The sequence below is a fragment of the Haplochromis burtoni genome, unplaced genomic scaffold, assembly GCF_018398535.1.
Source record: "Haplochromis burtoni strain Fernald_Lab_line unplaced genomic scaffold, NCSU_Asbu1 Contig_13, whole genome shotgun sequence".
Lineage (NCBI taxonomy): Eukaryota > Metazoa > Chordata > Actinopteri > Cichliformes > Cichlidae > Haplochromis > Haplochromis burtoni.
The window spans coordinates 817,645-845,151 of NW_024582374.1; the positions used below are offsets into that span (position 1 = coordinate 817,645).

Here is a 27,507-nt window from a genome sequence, read left to right on the forward strand (position 1 = left end):
GGAGAAATTTCTGTTGTCTGCAGACTATCTCTTGTTGATAATAGCAATCACTGGAGCAATGTACACTGAAAGATTTGTTAGTTGTTTGCTTAATCCAATTAATATTTCATAAGTTTGTGAACATGAGAATTACCACTCCAGCAGTGATGCAGGCACCACACGCAGGCTGGGTTTCCCCAAATGCAATGGTCAAAGACATTACTTCACACAATAAAAACAGTAAGTTTTAAAATCCACTATTAAGTCTGAGCTTTTGCTATGAAGCAAAATCATAATATTCAGACTGAGGTGTTTTTTAGACTCTAGAGTTAAGTTAAGTGAAATTTATGCAGTAAGATTGCACCAGTCTTTTGGATATGTTTGCTAAAATCTTCTGCACGCCATCCAGAGATCTTCTTCAGCGTCTGAGGTTCGTTAATCACACGCCCTGGATTGTCTAAAAGGAACCATGTGGAGTAAGGCAACATTAACAAAAATGTTAATAAATACCACCACACTTCTCTGAAGCACGTGATGACACGCTTTTCTTCCCCCTGACTCATGAAGTTTGATAAGCTTCGTGGTTTTCCAGTGGAAACATGGAAATAACACTTGAGAAAACATGAGACGGTATTAATAATGCATTCTGCGTCATTATGCTACAATTTAAATGAGGGTTAAAGCTCACTGCTTTACTTGTACAAGACCAATTGGACATTAAATATACAACAGAAGCATTTTTCCTCCACCATATTCACTCATTCATTGGATGCATTTTCAAATGCAGTTCAAGGTCACATACACTATGAGACATTTAACCCCTTCTGTCCTGTCCTGCTTGCACTTCAAGTTTTTATTTCAGCTTGGGGAAGCACAGTGTATCAAAGGATACGTGCATCTCGATTAAAAATGTAATGCAAAATTTAATCTAATGCGACTAAAACGTCTTGAGCTTATTACTATTATTATTATTATTATTATTATAAAGTGCGTGTTTCTGTAAGAGCAGGTAAGCTCAAAAATATTCATAATCAGGTCAAGGTCATTTATGCCATTCACTAATTGTTACAATGTCAAATTCGAGGACGTTTGATAATCTAACAGTGCAAATGCGCCGTTTTCTTTGGACTAAGGTGGACACAAGGTGTAGGTGTGCAGTTCGGATGACGCTCGTTTCTCTACCTCCTACCGTGAACACCCCTCTCCTGCAGTCCAGAGTGCAACCTGCGTGCTTTTACAGCAAAATGGCGACAGTCTAATAGAGGGAGAGAAGACGGTGTCAGGCGCAGTGACAAACTTGAAGACATGAGCGCTCGTCCTGAGGTAGGTGTTACAGATGCGCGCAGGGATACGTCGTAGCAGGTGCGGCCATTAGTCGGTGATGTGTCACTTATGTCGTAGGTCGCTGTGAAGGCAAAACACCGCAGTGAGTGATAACAGGCGGCAGCTTTGTAGTCTTACCTTAACTTAAGTTGCTTCACTATTGCGACACTCACTCTTTGTCCAAGATATCGCTGCTGGAGTTTCTCCGTCTGTGGGAAGAGCAGCAAGCTCGCTGTCGCATAGCCAGTCAAAGTAAAGTCACGGCTCTTAGCTAGGGAGCTTTTTGCTGAAAAGAACAAGACATAGCAAACTGAGTGATGCAGGACACTAAGAAAGTTTTATGCTGCCAGAATTGCCAGTGGCTAAAATAGAATTTAATTCAAAGAGCATGCAGGGTTTAGACCCTAAGTTGGGCTTTTAGTGGCTGAGCTGGCAATACAGTGGAAAAACACTACTGGAGAAGCATTCGTTAAGGGAATAGATGAACGCATGAGTGAGGTTGCATTTGACCTTGAGTCATAGCAGTGGCTATGAACTAAATGCATGTAGTGTACTTGGAACGATACAGCATCCTGTAGCAGAAGCCTGTACTAGCTGTCACTGGGTGAGAGGTGAGGAAGTTCTGTTAATCAGTTAACCCACAACACCCAGTCAAGATGAACATACAGTAAGAAAACTCTTTCCTGAAAAGCAACAATGAACTTATCAAGAGGGCGCCTCATGTGGCGTTTGGAGAAACATTGCTTTATTATAATTTTGTTTAGTTATGAGCTCAGATTTATATTTATAATGAGTGTTTCCTGTGATTTTAGGGTTTTACAATTTTTTGCTGTGAGTGTGCATCACATTCCTGTTATCACCTTTATGCTGGAGGTTTAGTCAAATCAAAGTGTAGACCTACATAAGTGAGTCCATCACTCCCTGCAGGTGTCTAAGGAGGAGCTTAAACAGCTATAGAAAGAAGGCAGCTGCAGCTTAACAGCCTAGTGTTGGTTTTACCGCATTAGTATACCGCAGAGAGTAAAGGAGTCAACTGCTCGACTAAATAAATCAGATGGTTGAGGCATGTTATCCACAAATTGATTATATGTCACTTGACAAGGTCAAATATTTTAACCAAGATGCCTGAAGTCCCTGAATGCACAGCATAGCAAACAGTTACGTGTTCTCTGTTGGCCTGGCTGGCTGCTTACACAGCTATAAATGAAGACACGTGGGACTTCTTAAATGGGAGTACACTGGCCTGAATTAGCAACTCAGCTGAGGAACAGCTGCAGAGATGAGATATTTTAGTAATCAGATGCTCCGACCAAGAATTTGCAGGAATATATCAGACGGGAGGTTTTCATAGAACCACATTGACTGGACCACTGTAGTGTTTCTCTTGGTGGTGAACATTTCAAGCCCAGTTCAGTTTCCACTGGGCCTGAAACCAGATATTGTTTCATTATTCTAAACCACATAAAATGGTGAAAATGTCCAACCCAGTTTTTCAGAGTCCAAGATGACGTCAGTGAGGGCTTGTTTTAGCCACTCAGCAGTGCAAATGCTCAACTACTGCATAAAACAGTGAAAAGCAGGAAATCATTACATTTAAAGCTTGAGACAAAATATTTTTTTTTAGCATTTTTGTCCAATATTTTATGTAATGTGGTGCAAAATATTTTGTTAAACTAGTAACTGCTTAACTGACTAAGGACATTTTAGCTCCAGTTGACATATTTCTTAAATTTTAATCCTCTTTGACAAAGCTTTTCCTGATTTTTGGTAAATGGTGAAAGGACTGATTCTTATATAGCGCTTTTCTACTCTCCCGGAGTACTCAAAGCACTCTATACAACATGCCTCATTCACCCATTCATACAAGCACTTCTAAACACAAGTGCAAAGTAATCTACATTCACACGCATTCACACTCCGATGAACGCATCGGAGGGCAACTTGGGGTTAGTATCTTGCCCAAGGATATTTGACATGTAGACTGGGGAAGCCAAGGATCGAACCACCGACCTTCCAATCAGTAGCTGATCTGCTCTACCATTTTTGTGTTCAATTTAAAAATAACGAGGGAACGCGTGGATATCGCCTGTTCCTGATAACTGTGGTGATGCTTAAGTGTGATTTCTACCCACAAGGAAGTCTAGCGAATTATACCAAAGCTATACAGCCATGCCTTGACAATATATCGGGGTTGTGACTAATTATTTTCATCACTGATTAGTGTAAAAATTATGTTTTTTTTCTTGCCTACAAATTTTCCGAAACCAGTAAATAATGAACTTGATTTGTGCTTGATATTGTAAATATTGCTCTATCATTTTCTGTTGGGGCCCCAGAGAGTCAAAACCCTCTTTAACAGGTTAAAACAAATACTTGATTTATTACTTACTATTGATGTATTACCTCGATACTCATGCCTTGTCACATTTTTATAATGAGGATTACGAATCTGATTTTAAACTGATGCTCTGTTTTGAGAGTCACATAAAATGACACGTGATCTGTTTGTCAACAAGAAAATCAGCTCTAAAATATGCTGACAATACTTTTTAGCTTCAGAAAATAATAATTAGCTTCTTTAATATATTTCATAAAACAAGTTTCATAGACTATTTTTTATAGTCTAAAAGGGCGGACAACCCTAATATGGAACATGGGTAGGGCTTTAGCCAAACAGAAGCTCCACCCACCTGCTTTTTAAATCTTTTTGTTTGGGAGAGAGAGCCAATCAGAAAAAGGCGGTTCAATGAGAGGAAGCTGAAACAGCTTGTTTCTCACAATCTGCAGGATTATTTCAAACAAAAAGGCTCCTGTGATATTCATCAAATATGCAAAAGTGAGGTGATCAGACCACTTCACTCAGTTAAATTGCAGAAATACATTTTTACGCTTGCGTTCTCATTACTCTTCCAGTGATTTGATTTTAATATAAATAAATAAGTTAGCTAACCTGGTCTTATTGGTGGATCCCAGGTTAAGAAAAGTGCTGCTTGTACAGTGTGTGTTAGCAGAAAGAGATGGAGTTAGATGATATTTCATTCTGCGTGGTCATTTCTTTTCCTTACATCTGTGTGGATTGCATTTACTGATGACCGAGTGTGGTCAAGTTGGCCCAGTGACATTTGCAGCCTTAATCATTTTTGGTTGCTTGGCTATTGCATTTTTCCAGTAATACTTGATCATAGCAAGTAAAACAGGCAAAAGAGCTGAAACACCAAAGGCAAAAAAATTCTTACAGAAATAAAGTTGGTTAACTTGAAAATTATTATTGCTTAAGTTCGCACAAACAGTGAAGATTTTAACGGCTCCAAAACAATAAGAAAGCTGCTGAGAATGGAGACATATCCCCTCCGGCAGTGTGTGTCAGATGGACTCACAAAATCTTACCAAGGCTTCTCCCCTCATGTGATCCGTTTAGTGTGCAGCTTGTCAGCATAATAATTCTAAAGTTTCTGAACATTTACCTGCTTTTGGCTCTGTTAGAGGTGTTTTAGGAGAACAGTGTGGAGTAATTATTGCCTCAACATACACTGATAAGTTAGGGCGTTCTGATTTGTTCTTTTGTTTTATTTACTGCATGATTATCCATATCAAGCTTTTTTCCATATGACAAAAGACAGGAGCATTAATAGGATATTGTCTTTCTTTAGAAGTCATAATGATCCATTCATGGTTTAGTATTCAGACAAGAATCACAACAAGGTGACATGCAGTGAAGCATACATGTCCATAATTTGTTTCAAAGAGCCGCTGAACTGAAATAAATGTATTTGAGCAGTAAAGGCGAGCTTAAAATGTGTGTTGATTGTGTTTTAATTGTAAAGCAACAAAGTGTGTGTGTGTCTAACTTTCTTCTGCTATCATTATTCTAATCATAATCTCGGAGCATAAACCTAAAATGTGACCCTCTCTGAGAAGGTGTTATCATGCAGAGGCACAGTCGCGTGTCTCCTTACCAGCTTAACACCTGAAACTGTAGCTCAGATGTGTGAAATGCTCTGAAACTATAGCTGGGTGTGATTACCAGTCAAATTAAATCTGAGATGTCAGTTACATGTGTCAGTGCTTCCACTCCTACTCTTGGCAGGTTGCGGGGAGTGACAAGCTGGCTGTTGATTATTTTCCAGTGTGAAACAGAATCACTGACACACAGTTAGTGTTTACAATCCCCGAGTCTTTGTTTAATTTCCTTAAAATATAAGTGACTTTTGTGATTTCTGATGTTGGAATTGCCATGACACTGGCATCGTACCGTCAGTAAATACTCAGCTGACTGCTGGATGCTATGTGCTTCTTCTCTGTTTGTATTAGCGAAATGTCAGTAAACGGTCTAGTAAAATCGAATGAAGCACAGATGTTGCAGAAGCTGTTTGTCTAGAAGTTTTGTCAGCATTCTGGTTTAAAAAGCAACAATTTTGTAACATTACTATTTTTTGACCCAACAGATTAATGAAAAAATATGGCATGGTTTCATTACACCAGGTTTCACCAGCTTTCATACACAATGTCAGTAATCATTTGGCAGCCTATCCTAATGTAATAAGTCAAACTCCCTGCAACATTTTAGCTGTATTTAACAACATTTAGTGATGTGAAATGGCATGCAGTTTATAACAATATGAAATGGGTTGGATGGCATCATAGCTTTAACAATGCCATGTTAAGGTTCCACCTCTTTACATTACCTTTTTACCTTTTGTTATTGGCTCCATCTCTGAAAGTATCCCCGGTTTACGAACCTTATTTTTAATATGAGAAAAGATTGGGTTTCAACCACTTAACGGCAACCACAAGTAGGATTTGTAACAAATCGATTTTATTTTTTCTGTGGTTTTGCATTTGTTTCTGCAATTTAAACTCTTCTTTTGTTTGTCTTTGTCCTGCTTCATTCACTGCTGCCACTTCTGCTGCAAACAGTATGAAGATAATGTGAGAGCTTTTCATTTCCTTGATTTGTGACGGCAGCTCTACTGTGAAGGATTCTTAGAAATGTATTGTAGATGAATACCTGGGGTTAAAGGTGCATGCTCGCATTCTGATTCTTTGACACGTGATACGTTCGGATTATATAAAATGCCTCAAATAAGTCGCTTTTGAACACAGTTAATGTTGACAACTTCCAAACTACTAATTTACTTTCTTTTTTAGCTTCAAGTTTGTAATACTTTTGGTCTTACTAAATCTAAATTTACATATAAATTGAGTGGTACCCCCTTTTAAATAGTCATGGGAGTGACTTCTTCTTGGAGAGGAATTTCTTTTAAAGAAGAGAAGGACTTGAGCTACTTGAATCTTAATTCACTGGCAGGTGAGATTATTGCAGTCCATCAAAGGCTGATTGAAGCACTGAGCTGTCCACAATCCAGTCTGCTGTTCAGCCTTTGCAGATCAAGCCCTCTCTTATCCTGTTTCACTCGGGCTGTGGACCATTTCCTCCACTAAGGGGCAGAATATGATTACTGATACTCTCAGCCCTCACTCTAAGAAATGAGACACTGAAGAGCATCATCAGTTAACGGGGGTCTATGTAGTCAGTGATTAATATAAATAGGAAAACTATAACGAGTTGATGTTGGTACATGTTTTTTTTTCTTTTTTTTGTATGAAACCTTAAGATAAATAACCTAAAGAAAAATCCTTATAAAATTCTAATTATATACAGTTATGACTTACATGTTAGAACATGTACAGAAATTAAATCAGCACAGATCATTAAGTGCACAATCATTCTGTCTTAGTAGGTTGGTTTTAGTATATTTGCATGACTACATCTGAACTACCACAACCTAAAATATACTTATCGCTTATATTCCAAGTTTGATCCAATGCATACAAGTCTGCAAAAATGTCAAATCAGTATGGTCTTGCATTTATCCCTCTGAACATTTCACAAGTCCAAACAACCTCTATCTTTGAGGGTTGGGATTAGCGAGCTTCCATTGTACATGAGCTGCGAGGCAGCTAACCCTTTCTGTGATACCTATCTGAGGTTGAGCTCAGCACTTCCCTCATTAATTTCCCATTTATTCTCTGAGTTGGATGTGATATTTTACAGATTTGAGCATGCGGGGCACAGGTTAGGTGCAATTATGCTGACGGAGGGCTTTTACAGACATGCTCAATGAAATCTGGAGTGTAGGATAATACATGTAGGAAGTTATATAGTGATTAACCTTCATTTCAGTCTCCTCGGCGATCTCTAGGAGGCAAATCCTCCTCCAATCAGCTGTTGCCAGGTATATTATCCAGCCTTTTAAATGACCTTCAAAATAAAAGATAGTGGCAGGCCTGCTTCTTCTAGAGCTTTTGAAGCATTTATTTGCCCTTTTATGTTGTTCAGCAGCATCTCTAAACTACAGCTCACTCCCAAAATCTTTATTGGTAAGGCTATACGACTTTACTGGACAATTTCATGTGGAATCTTTGACCAGTAGCAGTGCAGTGGAGAAATGTTCTGTTTCAGTGTTTGTAGCAGAAATACTGAAATAAGCATAGCAACTCCTCAGGTTGTCATTAGAAGCTTTAACATCGTAGCATCACAATCAATATTTGACAGAAGTAAAATGTTGTATATTAGTTTATGCTTGTTTTTTTATGTTTTCAGCAAGTTTCAGTAGCTGCAGGTGCAATGGTGATGTTGTTAGAGTGGTTTTGGTAATAACTCAAGTAGACCTAAACATGTATATAGTATTGATTTTTGAGTTTTATACCAGATTCAGTGAAAACTATAACCAACCTCTAAAAATGACCTTACTCCAGTTGTTATCTTTAATCTATTTATTTTTAATATGGTGTCAGCAGCTACAGTAAAACGCCACCTTTCTAACAACGCACAGAAAAAATCCTGTTAATCTGCTAATGATATAGAAAATAATGAAAGCTCCAAAGTCACAGTTATTAAGCACCATTAAACTGATTAAATACATGAATGTCATAATTTTCGAGTTATTATGCAAAGATATTTAACACAATTAAGATTTAAACTTCTTATCTGATATCATGACATTATAATAACGTGTAATCGTTTTTCACAAAAGCAGCATGATTGATGAAGACACTTTTAGCTAGCTTGTATTTTTCTGCAATTTTTTTTTAACACTGATGTCGCAGAAAGCCGCCTTTCACAACAATGGCTGTTACCTCCCTCGCCCCTCAAAGAAAGGACATTTTTGAGCCTCTTTGATTTGGTCCGATTTGTTTTGATGTGAGGAGTGAGTGGTTTTTAAAATCTCTTTAACTCCCCAGGCCTGGCCCAGCCTCCCACAGGGCTAATGACCGTAGCCTGGCCTGTGTTGAATAATACAGATGCTTGTGAGGTGCGAGCGGGGAGGAGGGCAAGGGGTTAGACACGGGCCCTCCTCCTACAGTACACTTCCATTGATAAGATTGTATTAATTGGTATGAATAGAGAGGGTTTTCTCCCTCTCCATGTATACATTTACTATTATACTCATTAGCTTCCTGTTGCCTCCCAGCGAGTTTCTCCTTCACATCCCCCGGGGTCTCCTGGGAGGCAATTTGCATCTCTCCATGGTGTCTCTCTGGGGTTATTGAGGAAATATTAGCCTCTTTTCTTCTGTGGCCGACCCTTTGATTTATTTGGAGCTGGGGCTGATAGAGTGGCACTCACATGTTAATGACCGGCGTTGATATAGGGTCTCGGTGCAAGACGACTCATTGATCCGAGTTGAAAAGGTACAATTGACAAGCAGTACTGAATAATCATCTTACACGCATCTGTGCGTGTGTGTCTGTGTATGTGTGTGTGTGGACCTTGAGAAATGACAAGGGATTCCCTCTGCTGTCAAGGCTACTGTGCTCTAGCTGTCCACTTTCCCTGATAGTTAGATAAACAGGCTTCTGTGGGCTTCTGAATTTCTTGCGACTTTTCGACAGGCACAGTTTTGGCTTCTTTGCAGCTCGTGTCATCTCTTTGACCTCACGTGATCACAGTGGCACTTATCTTAGCCGCTTCTAGGACTCTACAACCAATCAAAGGCTGCACGACGCACTTGATCCAGTTTCTGTTTGGAGTCCTGGTCTAATAATAGAATTCAAGGTGACTACTGAGGGATCACTTTGGCTGCCATTAATGAGTGCTGAGCCCCTGCTACCTGCCCCACCCACTCACCCCCTCAGTTTCTGCCATGGAACGCTCATATTATGTGTTAAAGAAAGATAATGAGAGATTTCGTCCTAATACCTGCAATGCTTGACATGCCTCCGAATTTAAGCTCACTGATGTCTGCTCGGCAATGTGGAGCCCGTCCTCAATTGGGAGAGCAGTTTGACACTGACTCGCTTTCATCTGGATGGTCACATTTCTACAGTGAAGCAGCAGCAACAAAGTTTGATATATATGTATATTTCATGTTTTTTTTCTCGTCTCAGCCAGAGTGGAACGCATCGGCCTAATCATAGCAACATCTTCTGTCTTGCTTAGTATTTATATACTTTCAGTCATATGGTAATAATAACATTTAATAAAAGCCAACATCCTAACTGCCACTAAATAAAAATACACACCACCGCCATCGCTGCATCTTCTCTGCATACTTATAACAGATTAGAGGTTATGTATATCAATTGTGCAGCTCATGCATATTGTTATGAAGGAGAAATGCAGGAAATGGAAATGTGCCATTTCAACGCGCCGGCACAGCTTGCCAAAAGCAGGCAAGTGGGTTGTGCTTGCGGTGATGGTCGGGTTTGTTTTCCTCTCAGTGTTGGGAGATGAGAAGTCATGTATCTAAACAGAGCAGATATGATGTTTATGAGAGCCATCTGCTTGGCAGCCCTCCTGTGCCCACTGCCCTCTTCAACGTGAGAGGAGCCTCATTAAAAAAGTCACATGCCTGAGAAATTTCTAAGCGCTGTGTTTTTTTCCCCCCCTTTTAAAAGGAGTGGAGTTTAAAACTAACAAAGCCTTGGGAAATCCCCATCAGACATCCCTCCCTTAATCCATTTAATTTTGAAAGGTATTGTTTAAAGCTTTAAAGTTTATATCGTTTAATCCCTCTCCAACACTACGGGCACCAAATGAGGCCGTGTCAGCAGCTTGAACAGATATAATCTACTCCACACAACAGAAAATCCTCCTTCAAGACAAGGTTGCATGGGTTTCCTGTGAACTCACTGTTTGATGTTTCTACCTGCTATTGAACATGACTTCTGTCTTAACCCAACTGTCACTCGCTCCCTGTCCCCTTTTATCACTCCGAATGTTCTCGCTTCACCTTTCTTCATCAGTAAATCTACCATCACAACCATTTCACTCATTCCCGTTTTTCAGGAGAGGGGGCCGAGGAGAAGTTTGTTGTGGACAGGTTCAAGAGGGTTTTCTGCCTTCTGTTGTTCATATTTTTTTCAGACAGACTCTCGGTTTCTTTTCTTTGAGTCCCATTGTCTCAAAATGAAAACTTTAAATTCTCCACTTATTATTTCTTTGTTTAGGCCTCCCACAAATTTATTTCATTCTATTTAATTACAATAATTAACACAAGAAGAATGATGCATTTCCGTTTGCTAAGCATAGAGTTCCTGCCGGCTAGTTGAAAAGGTTAGCATAGCACAAAGTAAACATCGCTAAAAAACTGTAAGAAATTACACCTGATGTTGCTTTTACAGTGAACTTTTCTGAGCATTAAACAAATTAGATTTATGATGTGTATTAGTGAGCTGCAAACCTGCTGATCGATATTATTAAAACGCTAGAGCTAGGCTAGCAGTCATGCTTCCAGCCCTTATGCTAAGCTACATGTTAACTTTTGTCATTATCATATATGGCCACATCACATGTCACATGATCTAGCTGTAAGTACAATCACAATTACAAACATAAAGGTTGGCACTAGATTGAATCTGCTGGGAAGACATCAAGGATGCTCTAGACTTTCAATAAAGCGTGAACATATTAGTCTAAACTGGAAATACTGAGATCCAGTTAGAGTTTTAGTTGGTGCACAGTGCACTCAGAAGGTTTTATCTTATTACACTGAAACTTACATGGGCTGAGAATATAAAATTGTGCATGTAGAGGGGAAGACATTGTTTTCAAGTCTTGTCTTCGGGTCTGGCTTTAAAAGTCAGATACAGTTAATAAATCCTACCAATTAATTGTTCATTTTTATAGTGTCATCATTATGTCATCATAGTGCTGTACTGACTAGAGAGGATGCAATAAAATAATCGATTTAAGTTTAGTAAACCAAACTTTTATTTTAAATTAATTTGAAAATAAAAAGGAAAAACATTGGGGATCAGTGATTACTTATTTAGGCACAACCACAGCTTACGTGCCCATCTGTCTGGCTGCTTATTGGTTGACGTAACAGGCTGCTGTCTTCTGTCAAATACTGAACACAGGCAGGCCAAAGAGCCATAGTCACTGTAGATGGCTGCCGCTTAACTAAAATGTTGTTTTTAGATCTTAAAAACCATAATCCTTATTTTTTATCAACTCTTCATAGTGAAGTTGTGTTCCAAGACTGGATGTATCCCATATATGCTAACAGTTTTTTTTGTTTATACTTTGCGGGACTAAGAGACAAGCCTCATCTTTAGTTCATAGATGTTAGAGTCCCATCTAACGCCTTGAAAAGAATAAAACTCATTCCTTTGAGTGACGTCTTGCTGTAATACTTACCTGTGAGCTTTTATTCTTGTTTTCAAAGCATGCATTACCATTTAATGTGTTCATACTATAAAGAACGTGATATTCTTTGGAACATACCTTCTGTGGTACTCGTATAACATGTTTTCCTTTAGTTTATAATTTGAGTCGTATAACTCCAATATATATTTTCACTCAAGCAGTAAATTACATTGTTTAGTTATCAAAGGCTTTGTGTAATTACATTTGTGCAATTCAGGATGACAGAGCTGATAGTGTCTGCACAAGACGCTGGCATACATAATCACAGGCGAAATCCCATTAGGGAGGATGGAGACCATTATTATGGAAATGACCTTTGGGTGACAAGAATTCAGGGGGATAAAAGAATACTATGTAATCCTGACAAAGAGGCTGTGTGAAGCCACTTGCTCTTTATTTTCTCTTGTGCAAATTTAAGAAATTTATGGTGTTTTATGAATGTGCAATTGTGTTTTGTAGTGTCACATTCCTTTTTTTTGTGTGCAAGAAGCCAGTTAGTCTGCTTGAGAAGTGAGATTTGGCAGTGCATTGCTAATTTCATCCTGCCTTTCTGGTGTGTGGTACTGTGGGTAACTGCAGGGCCAAGATAGCAGAAGAAAAACTTTACGATGTGTTTGTTTCTCCCTTTTTTTTCCCACCGTGGCACCTTCGTTGAGAACTTGCTCACCTTGGGATTACTGGATTGTCAAGCTGAATCTCCGTCTGTTTGTTTTGAGCCACGCTTTGATACTCTCACACTAAAGAGGCAGCTTCATAAATTCACATTGTGTCAAATAAATCAATAGATCCTATTAACTGAGGAAGTTGTGTAGTGCAGTACTTGAGGGACTGTGCCCCCCCTCGTTCAGGCATTTCTCCAGCAAAGGCAATGGCAGAGGAATGTAAGGTTGGCTCTTGATCCATACAGACAGCTCCAGCAACAGAAATGGTTTGGCTGACTGGTCTCAGTTGGTCTTTAGTGTTGTCTCCACTGTGCTGCCAGCCTGGGTCTTCAGCTGAACAAGAAGAATGAATTTGCTTGGACATTTCCAGCCTTACAGTGCCAACCTCCTGGTCAATCAATTTGTAGTCCTCATGTGACTTAAAGTTTAGTGTTGCAGTATTTTTATTTTATATTTTATTTAATAAATGTCTGCTTTCACAAAAATGATACAACAAATATTCTACACCTATAGCCAGATTTTAATTCTTTACTTCACTGGCATGAGATGAATAACATGGCAATGTCAATTCTAGATGTAGTTTCAGGCAAAAATATGTTAGATCACCAAAACAAATGTCCAAAAATGCACAATGGAAAATACACCAATATTTTTACTGATATTTTTACCACACAGAATCGATCTTCCTGAATACAACTTTAAAAAGAAATAACATGAAAGCTTGCCTGAGAGAGTTCAGGCTGTGCTGAAGAATAAAAGTAGTCAAATATTGACTTCCAAGCTCATTAGAATTGTACAAATGCTGTTTGTGCCTTAAACTGTATATTATATTTCTGTTTGTTTGCACATTTCAATAAATTACTGCACCTACTGTATTTCCCACTGTATTGTACCTGTCTCATCTCAAAGTACAGTCCCTTACTTAAACCATATCTGTTGTGTTATATATTATTAGGCAGCATAAACAAATACATCAACCGTATATAAAAGGCTGCATTCACATGTAGGATAAAGATAAAACTCCCCAATTACTCGTATTGATTTTAGCACGGCTTTTTCCATCACAGCCGGGATAAGTGCACTCTCCTACACCTCCAACACCTACTGTCATCAGCTAGGCACATTCTTTTTGATTTCGCTGGTGTAAAATAAACTCTGTGAAAGACATTATGTAACATACTTTTGCACATAGCCTCTCTCCTGTATTTACCATTTTTAGAAATGATATAAGCTCGGGTTTCTTCATCCGCTGTATGTCTTCCTCCATATTTTCTGTCTTATTAGCCTTTGATTTTCACACTTCACTTGACCTTTTGTTCTAATGATTGTCCAAAACAGCAGAAATGACTGGAAACCTAGACCGTCATCGCACTGCTCCAAGTTCCAGCCTTATAACATAGATGGCTCATGAGATCTAGAGAAAATAATGACAGAATTTAACTAACAACGTGTGACCTTTGCACTCTGTCATTATAATAGAGGCAGGTTTTTGACTCTAGGAATATCTGTCTGCTCTCACAGGAATATTGGAACTTGTCTAAAAGAACATGTAAAATTACTCCTTACCTTGTGTACTAGAACAAGTAATTTACAGTCGAATGTTATGCTATTTTCACGAATTCGGATTGTTCACAGTAGAGAATGACAGGAGGATGAAAGGGAATAGAGCATGACACGTGCTGTAGTTGAAAGCCAGACTCAAAGCTATACCAACGTGAGTACATGGCATGCTTCCCAGCCCACCAAATATCAGAGCGTGCTTCAGGAGATCAAATTAACCGCATAGCTTGAGTTAGCTTGAGTCATTTTTACTGTTAGTGAAGTGAAAATCAGTACTTTTATTTTCTAAATGTGTAGTTTCTGGATGAATGCAATGCAACAGTTTGTAAATAGCAATCATTAATCAATCAGCAATAAAAATAGTTGAATATGGTGCATATAGTATATGAAGTGTTAGTACCAATAATGCTGCATTTATTGTAGTTCTTGGAGGTTTAGCTGTAGTATATAGAGAATTGCATTTGCTAGACATCATTTCGTTCACAAGATGAGATGCACGATCGAAGCTGTAGGTGCTGGAAGAACAAAAAAAATGTTAAAGACTTCACAATAAAAGAGAGGTGTTATATTGTTTTCTATTGTGTAACAGAACACAATGATGAACACAAAAGGGATCATGATATTGCTTCTAAATCTCATTTACCAAACTGAAAATACAAAGTGAGAGTCTTGGGGAAAATAGCAGACAGGGTTAGTAAAAGCTCACAGCAGATTGATCTGTGCATACAGCTTAACTGTATTAAAGCTCATAATCCCTGTAAATATCTTCAGGCAAGGCAAAGTCAGCCTTTTAACATTGACTAAATGAAGTAAATAGAAGCAAATACATTTTTAAAATTTGCTTTTCTGTTGAGCCCCTGTTCTTTATATATAGAAGCGAGTTGTGTGAGTTGGCTGCTAATGAGGCTTGCACATTTTCAACCAAGATATTTTGATGGTTTTGCCACCCTGCCGTTTGGGGGTAACAGTGAAGCTCGCTTTAAATGTAGAGCGTCTGTTCCCCTTTCGAACCTTTAACACCACAACAGATGGGGAGAATATGGAGCTCGGAAGGTTTTACCTCTGAGGTGGTAACAGTGAAGCCACTCATTAACACTGAATTTACCACTTCGTTAGCAATGCAGCTTCCTGTAGAGAGCGACCAGCCCTGGATGTCAAATCCACTGAGCATATGTTTCAGACTAAATCTGCTCTGGACAGCAAAATATAATCTGTTATAAGATCCAAAATGCACATTTTTAGTTGTAGTTATTTTTAATAGCTCAGAGCTATTTGGTTTCATACTGTCCAAATAAATATGGAGTAACTGTGCTTTCAAATCAGCCACTCTTAAACGAATTTGTATGCCTGTCCACGTGTATGCGCCAAAGTGTATGTTTTCTTTGTGTGAGTCTGTGTTTGTATTTCAGACAGATTGTGTGCCTGCCAATTTGTCAGGATTCAAGTAACAACAGTCTCATGCTGGGATCTGTGTTGGCACCATCACAGAGTGATAAGACGCAATATGATCTCATTGGAGGTGTACTTTGTTCCCATGGAAATTGGTCAATTTTAGCAGGCGACTGAGAACTTTAGGTGGAGAAGCAGGAAGGTTGTATCCCAGAGGTACGCTCACATAATTAAGCATCCTCACCAGGGTATTCAAGGCTAACAGCAGGGTTTGTTGTGAATAGAGGTGGCGAAAGAGGGTGTTGGAAAATCATAATGCGGCACAGAATAATACCACTCTCATTTTACAGAGCAGTGGGAATAGCCCAAAAGGAAAAAAAAAGATTTTTTCAACAACACCACATTTTCAGTGAGAATGAGAGAAAAAGAATTACATTTTACTATATTATGTGCAAGAGTTATCTTTTTCTATTTATACTGTGTATACGTGTAGATATGTATAAGACGTTGAACGCTTTATTTGACTTGCTCAAAGTTTGCAGAATAATTTTCTTCTTCATATTTCAGAAAGTATCGCTGCTATGTCTGATCTGAAGCTGAATGCGCAAGAGGACAAAGACGTGGAATCGGTGTCTGACAGCCCAGGTCGTACTCGGGAGCCATTACAGACTCACACATTCTCCCCGAAGAACAATGCTGCAGGTCTGTCCTCAGATGAACACGAAAACCCTTTAAATGGAACCCAGCCGAATCCATTTGTATACAGCAGTGTCCCTGCTGTTCCCCATGCAGACAATTCATTGCCTTCAGGAGCACTTGTTAATGGACCTGGTTCACACCCCAACTCAGAGGTACACTGTGTCCTGAACAAAGGCACTGTTTTATCCAACAGTGTCCTGGATGCCGTGTGGCAAGCGGAGAAGGACACGAGCCCCGAGGTGTTACCACCACCTAGTGAGCTTCAATCAGACGCTTGGAAGAACACAGTGGGACCCGACGTAAAAACACCGGCCACACAGCCAGGTGTCAACACGCCACTGTCTCACTCGGAGGAGAATGAGTCTAAACTGGCCTATTCCACGCTGTCAGGTGACAGTGCAGAGCAAATGCACATTAGCCAACCTTTGACAAAACAGACAATAAAAACAAGATCTCCACGGGACATGGAACGGTCTGGAGTCTCCTTGGATGATTATGATAATACTGAAGTAATCAGGTGGGATTCAACAAGAAAATGCTTTTTGCACAACGACAGAAGGCTGGAGACCAAAGTGATGCCCAAAAGAGACAAGAAGCACAATACATACACAAAAAGCATGTTAGGCTGTCTTGAAAAGGTTAACAACAGCTACAGACATTTCTGCAGTGGTAATGATGTTGAAAGTGTTGACACTGGCAACAAAGATGAATTTTTGGGTACACAATCTGACATTAAATATTCAGTTATGCCATTCAAAGACCTTTCTCGGAACATAGCTTTAGACTCTGAGAGCCATATTTATAGCACAGCGCAGGGAGGCAGTAATGAGGAAAATGACCCTGAAGATGAAAACTGTGTTAGTCCAAAAGTGGAACAGTTGAAGGCAGAGCAACTTGAACGAGATTCACTTTTCTTTTCATGCACAACATGCAATGTTAATTTCAAGGAAAAAAGACATTTCCATAGACATATGATGTATCATTTAGGCAAGCATAATCAGGTGAACAGTGAGAATGATTCACAGCCCTTTATATGCGGAGAGTGTGGGCTTTTGTTCTGTGATAGCAACTCCCTCATGAGGCACATCATTATTCACCAAGATAGGCTGGAAAAACTTATGGAGGAAATTGAAGGTCTCAAAAAGACTGAATTTGAAGATGGGGCCACCGCAGTGCCGTGCTCTCGGTGCACGTTTGGTTGTAACTGCCAAAAAGTCTTTGTCCAGGGTACCAAAACACATGATAATCTGAAGCACTACTACTTTTGTGAGGAATGTAATTACATTTCCTTGACACGGCAGACACTTGTAGCACACTTACATGTTGCACACCTCAACACACACCAGCCTCAAAACAGGAAAATGAGTCATACTAATGATGCAGAGGGAGCACAACATGTTCCGTTTCAGTGTAAAATGAGTTTTTTCCCAAGGAGAGACAAAGTAGTGTTAGGAAAACATTCTGAAATGCCATATGTTGGCAAATATAAAACAATGGCCCGATGTAAACCAAATCTATTTAAATCTACTTTAAAGGAAAAACTCGACCGTTCCACTGAAAAGGGGGATATTCACATTCAAAAAACTGTTGACAACACTGTAAACTGTCATCAGTTTAAACCCAATGCCAGCTGCACTAAAAGCATGCTGTCGCCATATTTGTGGAGAATCGACAAGCATGGAAAGTTACTCTTACAACCAGCAGAAAAATTGGATGTGGAAACCGATCTCACCTGTGTACAAGAAGATGCTGAAAACAATGACCGCAGGGCTTTTGGCAGCTTAAAGCTGGCAAACCGTCCTACAGCCGCTGCTTTTACAGCCAGGAAGCTTAAATTGGACCAGATGTTCTGTCAGGGAAGCAAAAATGACCCCGTAAACGGGAGTTTACAAGTACAAGTAAGCCAAAATTCTCCATCAATGGGAAAAATGACTACACCTTTGCATAACACTACTGAAAGAATGAATGGTAATATATTGCCTGGGCTTAGCCAGAGGCTTAAGAAACAGTGTGCAGTTAGGGAGTTAAAGAAAGGCTGTGAGGGTGATGATAACTTCAGTGATGACACCAGCGAAGCTACAGGCAGCTCCTTGGAAAGCAGCGAGAATGAAAGGAACTCATATGCTCGGAGGTATTTGAAAAAGAGGCAGAGCTTTACAGCCAAACACCAAAGCCCCCACGCACTCAAGGTTGAAGATGATGGAGATGAAGACTGCAGTGACATAGAACAGCTCATAATCAAAGAGGAGCACATTGAAACGACAGTGAGTGATGATTCCACAGAATTGCCTAATACATCTCCAAGTGATAGTTTTGATATGTCCCCCACACCATCAGTAAAACATAAGCCCTGTCCTTACTGTCCCGCCACGTTTGAGTCCGGAGTGGGTCTGTCCAATCACGTGCGAGGACATCTTCACAGAGCTGGGGTGAGCTACAATGCCCGGCACATGGTTTCACCGGAGCAAGTGGCGTTGTGGGACTATCAGCCAAGAATCCGCAGAAAGATTTCTACTGGCATGAGAAAAAAAGGTATGATTATTTTAACAAATAATAAATACAAACCGAGTCTGAATGGACTGTGTGCCAAAACTAATATCCCTAACACCGATTACCTCATTATAGCCTAGCTTGTACAATATTAGGTGCCTGCACATACTGTAGAATTTTAGTGTAAGCGTGCCACCTATCAGATGTGTTCTGTATGTCCTTAAATGCTATCAAAAGATGAATAACATTATATTTTGTAATTTAGTAAGAAAATCATTTTGCATTTTTGATAGGAGAAAGAAATGGAGCCAGGGATGTGTTGGAGCAAGCATCTATAATCTTAGTCAGTGGGATTGCATATTGCGCACCTCTATAGAAGCTTTGGTTAATTACTCCATGACAGAAGTCAAAGTTCTTCAAAGCTCCACAACCATTTCAAAGTGGCACTTCAGGATATGGTATAGGGTTTACGATTTAGTATTTCTGTGATCGGCAGTAGGGTCTATTATATGACTTACATATAAAAGCAGCTATAGAAAATCTATATCTATAAAGTTTCACATTCCAAAATGTACACTAAAAATAGCTTTTTTCTTTCCTTAAATTGTGACACACTGTTCTTATATTACAGCTGTTAAGCCAGAAACTCGAGGACAACACACGTGTCCTGTGTGTTTGGAATGTTTTGATAGCAAAACTGGCATTGCTAACCATGTGAGGGGACACCTGAAACGAATAGGTACAAAGGTTACCAGCAGCAGTAAGTCTCCGCTGTGCGCACTAAATGAATTGCTACAGAACAAAACGGAACATTGGAACAACCTTCTGACTAAGAGTCAGTTCTCCTCTCAACCTTTAGCCCCTCAGAAGTTCATCTGCAGCAATGGCCTCTTTCTGATGCAGACAAGCATCCCAGGGAAACTCCAACATGTCAAAAGGAGTCTGCATCCCATAAAGAAAAGCCTTGTGTGTAAACACCTGGTAGATAATCTCTCAGAAAGGAAGAAGCTACATGGGGAAGCAGAAAGAGGCACTACAGCCACATCAAGCACTTTAGTTGAACTCCTCAAAGCCAAACAGGAAAGTGTGGAGCTTGCAGTGAGCCAAGAAGCCTATGCAACCAGGATGATCTGTGAGATGACCAACGCTTATATGGCCAAAACAGAGATGACCAGTCGGGAACCAAACTGGTCTGCTGGTATGGAATCTTTAAGTCTAGATTTGGACAGCCATCATACTGTATGTAAAATACATCATTTTTAAATGTTATGCAAAACCAGCCAAAGCAGAAAAACAAAAATTGAGGTATCATTATCATGCATTTAATAAATCATATGTAAGACAAGCTACTGTATGCAAGCTATTATATCATTAAGTGTGATTTATTGTTGTGTTTTAATAGTTTTTTATTTAATTGTCTTTTTATTTCTCAATTAATTATCAGTAGAGGAATAGCATGTTGACCCAGGCAAACGCTAGGCTTGCATAAAACATAACCGCATCCATATCAACAACAACTTTATATCTTTTAAATTCAGAGTGTGCCCTGTTTTTGAGCTGCCTTCACTTGCGTCGAAGTCAACTAATTCTCAGATTTTAATTCATATTTTATTACAAATTTACCATGTCTCATCCCAGATAACGTGTTTATTGCCGACAGAATACAGTTAAACAGTGTGAGAATTGTTCACAGTCATTTGATTTGTGGGAAAAACACATTCTCTGCATAGAATGCCACCAAAGTGCTTTTGAAGTTGATATTAAAAAAACATGAAATCCTCTTGATGTTGTGTCACAAGCCCATCATCCACGAATCCACAATTTTGTTTAATGTCTGTCCAAATCAAATTTTCAGTGAGGTACTAAGGAGGACAAAGCTGCAGTGTACTTCCCAAAGACGTTTTATCCCATGTCTTCTGTCCTAAAGACTGATTTAATGGCAATTTGTAGAATAACATTTGGGTATTAACGTAAATGCACCACCGAGTTCATTTCTTCTCACCTCAAGGTCAAGATGACTCTCAAATCATGTGTTACTCACATTTTTGGGATATTTTTCTTTGACATACAAATACACTGAAAAGTAAAATCAGGTTCTTTAATTTTTGAAAGATCGTTTGGGATATCTACTGAACTATGCCAGATATCATTAATCATTAACATGCAGTCTAGTGTACAGCATCATTGTTGCCAGTTTTCCTGTAAAATGAATATATCTGTGATTTTGTGTGTGTGTCTCTGCGTGTGTAGTTTAGGAATCCTTTGTGACTCCCTCGAGGTGGTGAATTGTATGTGAAAAAAGTCCCCCTGAAGACACAAGATTGTGTTAAACTTTACCAGTAACACTTTCCAAACAGGAGAGTGCAAATAAGATGCTTAGAATGCAGCCAGGTGGAAGAAGACTTTAGCGCACACTGGGACTAACAGTTTATCTGATAATAAAATTACTGCATGAACTCAAATATATTCTATATTTCTTCGTAAATATTCAACTTCTAATGTTTGTAAACTTGGATTTGTCACATTTGGTATCATGTGCAGGCTAAACTGTATAAAATTAATATATAACCTAAATATTAGGGAAATGTAAAATACACTCACATCATTTATTTTATTTTTCAGGGGAATGTGACTCAAAAAAGATTTATATTCAGTGTGACAGCACCTTCCCCACTGTTTCCCAGCTTCCTGGTCATATTCAAGCAAATGCACACAGGAAGAGGATTGCAATTTTTGAAGAAGCAGGTAATTTCTGTTGAAGTAAAATGAAAAGCAGATGATATTTACTGTATTTAGAGACAAAATGTTGCAAAATGTGCATTTAGAAGTTCATGTCAAGGATAAACGGATGTATTTCTTGAGATAAAGAATTCTGGTGCTTTTTTTTCTAGACTATGATTTTAGGAAGAAGAAACCAAGACTAAGGCCGGAGCTTAAAAATAATAATTTACCTTCACTGAATACTGAGATGTGCACACTGACCTGCAGGTAAAAAGAATGAAAGGCTACATATACAGTATTTCAACAAAACAACGGTTAAACCGGCAGATGTATAAAGGACAAGCTGGAATATTGACATTTGCATGTTTGATGGTTGCAAGCAATTTGTCTGCACCCAGTTTTATGACTGTATATTTGCACACCATGATGTCACCCAGTGGTTTGTAAAGTCCTGGACAGCTCAACTTTTCTTAATAGTAATTACCACATTGCTCTTTTGGGCCAGAAGGAGCCACTCAGAGAAGCTGTTTGGCATTTAGCTCAAACTTGCTGCATATACCTGGTAGTTCAGCTAGATCTAACTTAGATTCTAACTATAAACAAATCACTGAGGAGTTTTTTTGGAACCGAACTACCACCTGCTGCAAAGGGTTAAAAGTCCAGAAACTATCAACGAATACTCTAGGAACTTAAATTACGGTTTTAATATTTATGGAGAAAGGACTGAATGTAATAGTTAAGATATCTGTGGAGCTTGGGGGAAAGCAAATAAAATAACGTCCGTTTTGCTTTAGGAAATGTATTGCTGTCCAGGAACGTGAGATCATCCAAACAGTCAAAGAGGTTCTTAAAATATAGTGACTGCCAAGTGTAACAGGTAGATAAGACTGAGTATCATCAGCATAACAGTGATAGTGAACTTATGCTCCAAAAGTCAAGTTACAAACACAGCCATGGTTTAGTAACTTCTATTAGTTAAAGTGCCCATGTCTCTAACAATGCCATTTTGAAGCCTCAATGAATTTTATATAGTTATGGAAAAGACTGGAAAACTTGAGAATCTTTGATTACAATGTATAGAATGAATAAAACTACATCTTAGTTAGAAGGCGTTAGAAGAAATGCATGAAGTCCAGAAACACTGACAGTTTCTTTTGGTGTATCTCTGCAGATTCTGCGACCTAGTTTTTCATGGTCCCTTTTCCATTCAGGAGGACTGGATCAGGCATTTACAGAGGCACCTTCTACACACCAGCGTACCCCACTCAGGGAGAGGGATGGTAGAGGTTTTAGCCCTTCATCAGAAAATACAACTAAGCATGTCTCACGAGGACCCAGAAACTGGGTAGTTTTACTTCCAGATCCCTCCAGATCTATGTATTTCTCTCTCTCACTCTTATTCTCCCTCTAGATATATAGATATATCTATATATATCTATACCAGCATGTTTCTGGAAAGAAGTATTTTAGTTATCCAGGCTACTATATAGTATAAATTTTCTGTATATTTGCAAAAACTTAATTATAGCATATTTTAATGCAACACTTTGCCTCAGCTAATACGACTAATAGGATTCCTGTTTTTTGACTGCAGTATAAATTATGCGCAACAATATGTATGATCCAAAAAATGTTTTTGCCATTATATAAGTGCCTTGTTAATTCAACAAAACAACTGCTCAAAAATCAGATTTTTGTAAGAAGGTTTTTATTATAATACAAAAACTTAGAAGGAGCATTAGTTAGAAGGAGAACTGTACTTTAAAAATAGACAAGAATTTGAATGTGTTTCATGTTTCATTTTCTTTTAGAGATAATATTCAGTGAAACTGTTGCTCTACTTGTACGCACAGTACAGAGTGTCATTAGTTTGTGGATGCTTTGTACAATTTCACCTCTGTGTACCTGCATCAGAGACAGAATTCTTCTTAATCCAAATGACATTCAAGACGTTGGGACAGCTTGTTCTGTCATCATTTGTTCTTTGCTTTAACCTTCAACATTCAGCTTAATTTCTGAAATCTGATTCTCATTGTTAGGCACAACAATAGCTTTTTATGAAAAACCCTCTTTAGTTGTAACAAAAGTTATATTATTTTCTATGATTAGCTCTGTGTTTCCAAAGGTGCTGTCTTTGGTTCAGTGGAAATGTGTTGTAATTAGAGACATCACGCTTAAAATTCATATTTAACAGTTTAAAGACAACAAGTACTGGAAATACTATGAACATTACCTATTATCCAAATTCACTTGCACTTAAATTTGTCACAAATTTTGCATGACAGGACTTCTGGCTATGCGCTAAGATAAATTTAGGTATTTCAGCATGTGAATAAGTACTTTTGCCAGGTCCTTTCAGTAAAATGTAGTAGTTTACCTTTTTCTTAGTACATTTTCATAATTGTATTCTCTACATTGTATATTTTAAGAACAGCTAAGGCTTTGACGTGTGTGATCTAGTCTGGCTGAACCTATTGCCAAAGCACTTACCTCAATTGTAACACTTTTGATTTATACTATATTAAAAGCCAACAAATAGTATATTTAAAATTCAGAAATTTAGATTTAGCTAAATCAAACAAATGCTTGCTCTGGTTTTACAACCAAATGCCATGAAAGGATAACTATTTTATGCATTTACTTGCCTATTTTGAATATGAAAAACTGCAGATATAGCATCTCCTAACATGTTGTACAGTTTAGCTTTGTATTAATACATGTTGTTGAATCAATTTAAGAATTCCAATTTGATTTGGATAATATCTTCCGCAATCAAATATTCATACAATTCTGATGAAACTTGCATGCAAATATTTGTATAGAAATCAGCTCCATTGATATTCAGCATGTGTGATATGAAAGACGTGTTGTAAATTTAAGGAATTAAACACATGTTTATTTGTTGATGCTGTGCCAAATTACATTAGTGACGTTTTTCAAGATCTTTTTAATCTGATAAAAAGACCTTATATGATGTGATACCATGCTTAGAGGAGCATCTGACTCCTCTCGGCTGCACTGGCATTATTTACAGCAGCAGTTATGAGGGACTGAGCAAAAGGTTTAACGAACTTGCGGATAATTGAGCAAGGTGAGATTAGGTTAAACAAGAGACTTCATTTACAATAAAATGGTGTTTATCACACAATATGCTGTTGAAAAGACATGTTAATTACTAAACCTTAGCTGAATCACAGATCAACAGGCAGGTGCACATTTGCACACTGAAACAAACATTGCTGGCTGGAAGAAGTCCTAAGGCAATTTGAGTGTGGGTGATTGAAATCCATACTCGACTTCCAATGTAAAAATATATTCCAAAGTTTTTCTGAAAATAACACGATGTCTGTTTTGTGTTTCTTTTCCTCTGCTGTGCCTCAGCAGGGAAACATAATCCAGGGCAAAGAGAGAGAGAAAGGAAATTTCTTGGTGTAAAACTGTAAGCTTGAAGGATAACCACTTGGGTTGTTGAAAACAGACTCCAGAAAGAAGGTTCATAACGGAGCAGGCCATGGTGACAGCATTCTGTCACTCAGTCATTGGTCACTGTTCCTTTAATATTTTTCACCTTTGTTCAGCTGCAATTTTTCACTATACACGGAGAAGTCTTTTTTGTACTTGTGCCAATGAGTATTGTCAGCATTGGCTCTAGTGAAGTGCAAACACACCTTTGAACGTTTACTTCTCTCTGCCATTGTCAATAAAAGCAATGTCTTCCTATGTGTCACCTCTTGCAGCAGCTGCTCCACCCTCCAACCCCTTAGAAATCTCTCTCTCCTGGACTGGGAATAGTAAAAGATGCATGTTAAATGAATATCGCCATCTTATTGTAAATCAGAAACAGAGTTGATTAGACACAAGAGACGTGTGCAGCATAAAAAAGTGAGATCAAGCCAACATGTTCAGATTCATATTTTAAACAGACTTTTGCACATGGCTGAAGACGTCTTTATTTGCCTTTATTTAAATGTATTATGTTAAATCAAGCCACAACCTTGGCAAATGCCAGTTGAAATAACTTGACAAATGAGAATTCACAAACGGTTAAATTGATTGGCCAATTTGTTTGTAACCAAAAAGCAGAACCAGTGCCTGTAAGACCCAAACATTGGTGTCATTAGCCTATTAAATGGCAGTTTTCAGATATTATCACTCCAGTAGATTTGGCTAGTGTCTCCTAGCTCACTAGCAGGCTGTTTCAACCTCGTTAAATTACGATGTTGGCACAGATAACAAATAAAAGCAAGGTAGAAGTGACAAAGTTGGTATTCAGTGGTAGTGGGGTCAGTGGTGGCATGAGACATTTGTTGCACTGGGGTTTGTGTCGCAGCTGCAACTGGTTTTTAGACTTTATTTTACAACTAATATGTGCTGCTTAATGGGCCACAAACATCCAAAGTTAGTGAGTAAACATTAAAGCTCTTCATAGAAACTCAAAAAAACACAGTTGTCCTGCTGTTTATCCCCATTTTCCCCATTAATGTTCTGCCACATCTATTTTAAAGTCAATTATATATTTGTGGAAGTAAATGAATATTTTGCTAGCTTCAACCATGCATGAATATAACAACAGTGAAGCCAGATGTGAGTTTAAATGACTTTCTCTTGCTGCTTCAAACCTGCAGTGCCTTTGAAATCTGTGAGTGGAAATATTTCACAGTACATAGTAAGTGATGTCTTTCACATTCAGACAGCAGAAAATTCATTGTTTGTGTTAGTGCAGGATGGCCATTGCCTTACAGATCTTCAGCTGCAACAAGATTCACATTCAGACAAAAGAAAATCTGAGTGCTGGTGTCACTTTGTTTGGAAGCTGTAGAGGAAAAATAATAAAGATATGATTTAAATAAAGGCAAAATATGAATTTGTAGTGGATTTAATGGAGTAGAGTTTAAGGTTGATTGGTGTTTATCATGTATTAATCTGTTTAATCTGCCCTGAAAGTGGTGGCGTAAACAACCTCAAACACCACAGCAATTTTTTTTGACAAAAACGTCATCATTCTAATTTCAAAGAAAAGTCTCTTTGATTACAGAGCACAGATGCAACTTTTAGCAGCAGCAGCTGGAGTTGCCGCTTTCAGCTGTCTAAAGGTGTCTTATGTGATAATGAATCAGCCCCTTCCCCACAACACACAACCTGATTTTATTTGTTATGTTTAACAAAATTTGTTGCAATTCAGTTGGGTGAAAGATGCACATTTCAGTGTCATTTTGCACCATTATTCCCAACAGAAAGTAATATTAGGGCTATGTGCTATTTTAAACTCCAGTGTTTTGCAGCAGAACTGGCTGGGTATTTGATGTTTCTAATGCTTGAGAGCCACTTCTGGGTTTTCTACTTACCAGTGGCAAAGGGGGCTAACCCTGCAGTTTATCTTGGGCAGTATTTAAAGCAGCGATCAAAGCTGTACAAACCAATTGTCATCATGCTTCTCTGGAGGGAATTTTGAAGTACATTAATACTCCTTCTTTGGGAAATAATTGTGCCACTCTGTGACTTCATTAGGTCTCCTGGCTGTTTCAAAAGATGTTCTCTCTGGAGGTTGAAAGCCACATCGCTGGCAGACAGCATCCCAAGGGGCTGAATGAATAAAAAAAAGGAGAGATTATAATGAGATTGAGTTAGCCATGACCAGAATTGGGCTTTTCATTATCCCACTGGCTGGAGAGAGAAAGAGAGAGAGAGCAAGAGAGGGGGACAAGGCTGACAAAAAGAAATGTGTTGTTGCAGGACCTGCTCGCCATCTGCCAACTGGGTCCAATGGTAGGCAGCCAATGCATGCTTATCATTTCCATGGGTATCAAAGGGGCCTCCTCTCTGGAGATTTCACCATTAAAACTGCAAGCGCTAACCCCGTACAAAGAGCGAAACACGCATTTAATTCAGAGGTAACAGTTTCTGTCAATTTAGCAAATCAAAATCAGGGGCAGCTTAAAAAAACCTTCAATTACTTCAATTTTTATGATGCGTACGGCAGTATCCCAAAAGAGTATGCATCAACCAGAAGGACTTTTTTATTAGCTATGC

At 38.6% G+C, this 27,507-nt stretch overlaps 1 protein-coding gene across 3 annotated transcripts; it reads left to right on the forward strand.

The window, feature by feature from the left end:
* The first annotated feature begins 1,066 nt into the window (after positions 1-1,066).
* On the forward strand, positions 1,067-26,977 carry znf644b (zinc finger protein 644b). Of its 3 annotated transcripts, none has more exons than XM_014332864.2 (7): positions 1,067-1,302; positions 16,135-18,798; positions 19,388-19,516; positions 19,616-19,954; positions 21,379-21,501; positions 21,648-21,744; positions 22,649-26,977. In XM_014332864.2, exons 2-7 carry the CDS (start codon positions 16,149-16,151, stop codon positions 22,824-22,826), a joined length of 3,516 nt encoding a protein of 1,171 aa, XP_014188350.1. In that variant the 5' UTR covers positions 1,067-1,302; positions 16,135-16,148; the 3' UTR covers positions 22,827-26,977. The 3 variants fall into 3 exon arrangements, with proteins under 3 accessions (XP_014188350.1, XP_042072077.1, XP_014188349.1); XM_042216143.1 differs by having other exon boundaries at positions 16,135-18,530; positions 18,645-18,798; positions 19,388-19,954; XM_014332863.2 differs by having other exon boundaries at positions 19,388-19,954.
* The last annotated feature ends 530 nt before the right edge of the window (positions 26,978-27,507 follow it).

Bases quoted from the DNA above. Each gene is read 5' to 3' on its own strand.
- znf644b (XM_014332863.2), top strand. From the start codon at position 16,149: ATGTCTGATCTGAAGCTGAATGCGCAAGAGGACAAAGACGTGGAATCG. The intron at 21,502-21,647 runs GTAATTTCTGTT...TTTTTTTTCTAG, and splicing joins TGCAATTTTTGAAGAAGCAG to ACTATGATTTTAGGAAGAAG. The intron at 21,745-22,648 runs GTAAAAAGAATG...GTATCTCTGCAG, and splicing joins ATGTGCACACTGACCTGCAG to ATTCTGCGACCTAGTTTTTC.